The 1,952-nt window shown below is 40.3% G+C and overlaps 1 protein-coding gene across 1 annotated transcript in view; it reads left to right on the top strand.

Moving 5' to 3' along the window:
* PTPRR (protein tyrosine phosphatase, receptor type R) overlaps nucleotides 1–1,952 on the top strand; it is a 302,767-nt gene that overhangs the window by 24,419 nt on the left and 276,396 nt on the right. Inside the window, exon 2 of the mRNA XM_019514731.1 lies at nucleotides 1,802–1,917. Within this exon, the coding sequence (XP_019370276.1) occupies nucleotides 1,802–1,917 (116 nt within the window). The remainder of the gene's footprint in view (nucleotides 1–1,801; nucleotides 1,918–1,952) is intronic.

The raw sequence follows: 1,952 nt of genomic DNA, 5'->3' as shown, positions 1-1,952 counted from the left end.
TGCCTCCTTATAAAGCAGCTATCTGTATTGGCCCCCAAAATCTCTATCAGTGCACCCCTAAATATTTTGAGCTCTGTTTTAGTGCTATAAATACAGCTTAAATGAATTCTCAAATGTTTTGACTTTGTATGTTATATTTCTTGACCAACACACTTTGACAATCTTAAGTATGAATCAATAAAATGTTTCAGTCATTTTTCTCCTGCAAAAAATTCTGTAAAGTTTGAGCATATTTTTAGTGCTGACAGTTTACCATGATCTTTCATTACATCTCATTTCAAACATGACACGGGCACGAAGGAGCACAGCAGTGGCACAACAGGCATAAAAATCAAAGCTCTTTGCAGGCCCACTTTAATGTTGGACCATGTACAATTAAATATCTTTCATTAAATTTGCTTCAAACCATGTAGAAGAGATTGCTTCAAACCATGATGTATTTGCTTCAAACCATGATGTATCTATAGCCCTATTATGTGCTGCTTTGGGAATCCCACTTTCTTGTCTTTAAGCTGTCTACCACCATCTGTTTTTAACACACTTCAGAAATAAGTTACCCAGACACAGGATTACAAAGCTGTTGTAAGGAAAAGTGAAAAGCCCTGCCTTTTTTACACAGGCAAGACATACAAAGAATACAGAGTGTGATCATTTTCCAAGTGGGGATTGGACAGTGGCAGATTTTCTTTATTGTAGCCACAGTAACAATCTCAGTTAGAGAAGAGGAGAATTCCAAACGTGTGTGTGAAATATAATAAACAGAAGACATCCTCCCTCATTTTGGCCTGATTCAGGGGAGCCTGGGTCAGGGTCACAGCTCCACTGGGTATGTATTCTATTGTGTAATGCATTTCATCCTTTCAAGTCCATTTCCTTGCATCTGAGGAAATGATTAGGGTGTTAACCCAGGATTTAGAGGACAAAGGCTCCATTTCCTGTTCTTCCACAGACTTCTTGTGTAAGTTTGAGCAAGTTAAGGTGCAGACAGACGTAGAAATTGAAGCACTTCAAATATACACACCCTATGATGCACTCCAAAAATGGCAGAAGTGCTTCCAAAGTAACCCCAAAGAAAGTACTAGTTAGAAACCATTTATTCCTGTTATATATATACAGCCTACAGAATGTGACAGGGGGCTTGGTCCTCCAGTATCCCACATTGCTCCAATATTTCCTACTTCTGGGGGTGAAGCAAGGAAAAGCAGGGCACTGTGTCAGTGAACACTCCCCTATTTGCTCCTATGAATGCCCCGACACATACCCTCTTCTCACCGAAACTGGGATTCTTCAGAACTAGGGGACCAGAGGCTCAGTGCCCCCCTGCTGGAACTAGGGGACCCTGAAAGCAGGAAACTGGAGGTCTGGTGCCCTCCATGTTTGGAAATGGCAGATCCTCCACTCTGCTGGATCTGGAATTTCTGCTTTCCAGTCCCTGATCTGTGTGTACCTGTATCTGACTGTAGACATCCAAATCACTTTCAGGATTTGGTCTCTCTTTTTATCCCTCAGTTTTCAACTGGTAACATGGGATTACAGTTCTGTCCCACACTGAAGAGGTTTATGTGATTAAATACCTCATAGACAGGTTGGCTCAAATATTGTGTACAATATAGTACTGTTGATCATCTACAATTGTCAAAATGTCCACTGTGAGCTTTGAAAGTGCCATATTCTAATACTAATCTCACCAAATCTTGCAAAAACTAGGCAGCTCACTTTGCTACGTGACTTATGAAATCTGAATAGCCAGGTGAGTCTATAATTTTTTTTAAAGCATTGGTATTCTCTTGTCTTTCCACAGGAAGCTTTTCAGGAGACAATGACCACTTCTTGGCAATTCATCAGAGAAAGAGTGGGAAACCTGTATTTATCTATCACCACATGCAAAGTTTAGAAAGAAGTTTAGACACAAGCAACCAGAAGAATAACAAACACAATTTCCATTCCTCTTC

This window comes from Gavialis gangeticus, unplaced genomic scaffold (assembly GCF_001723915.1).
Source record: "Gavialis gangeticus isolate Ggan-Ray unplaced genomic scaffold, GavGan_comp1, whole genome shotgun sequence".
NCBI lineage: Eukaryota > Metazoa > Chordata > Crocodylia > Gavialidae > Gavialis > Gavialis gangeticus.
Note: the sequence above shows the minus strand (reverse complement) of the source record. Positions and strands in the feature narration are given on the sequence as shown.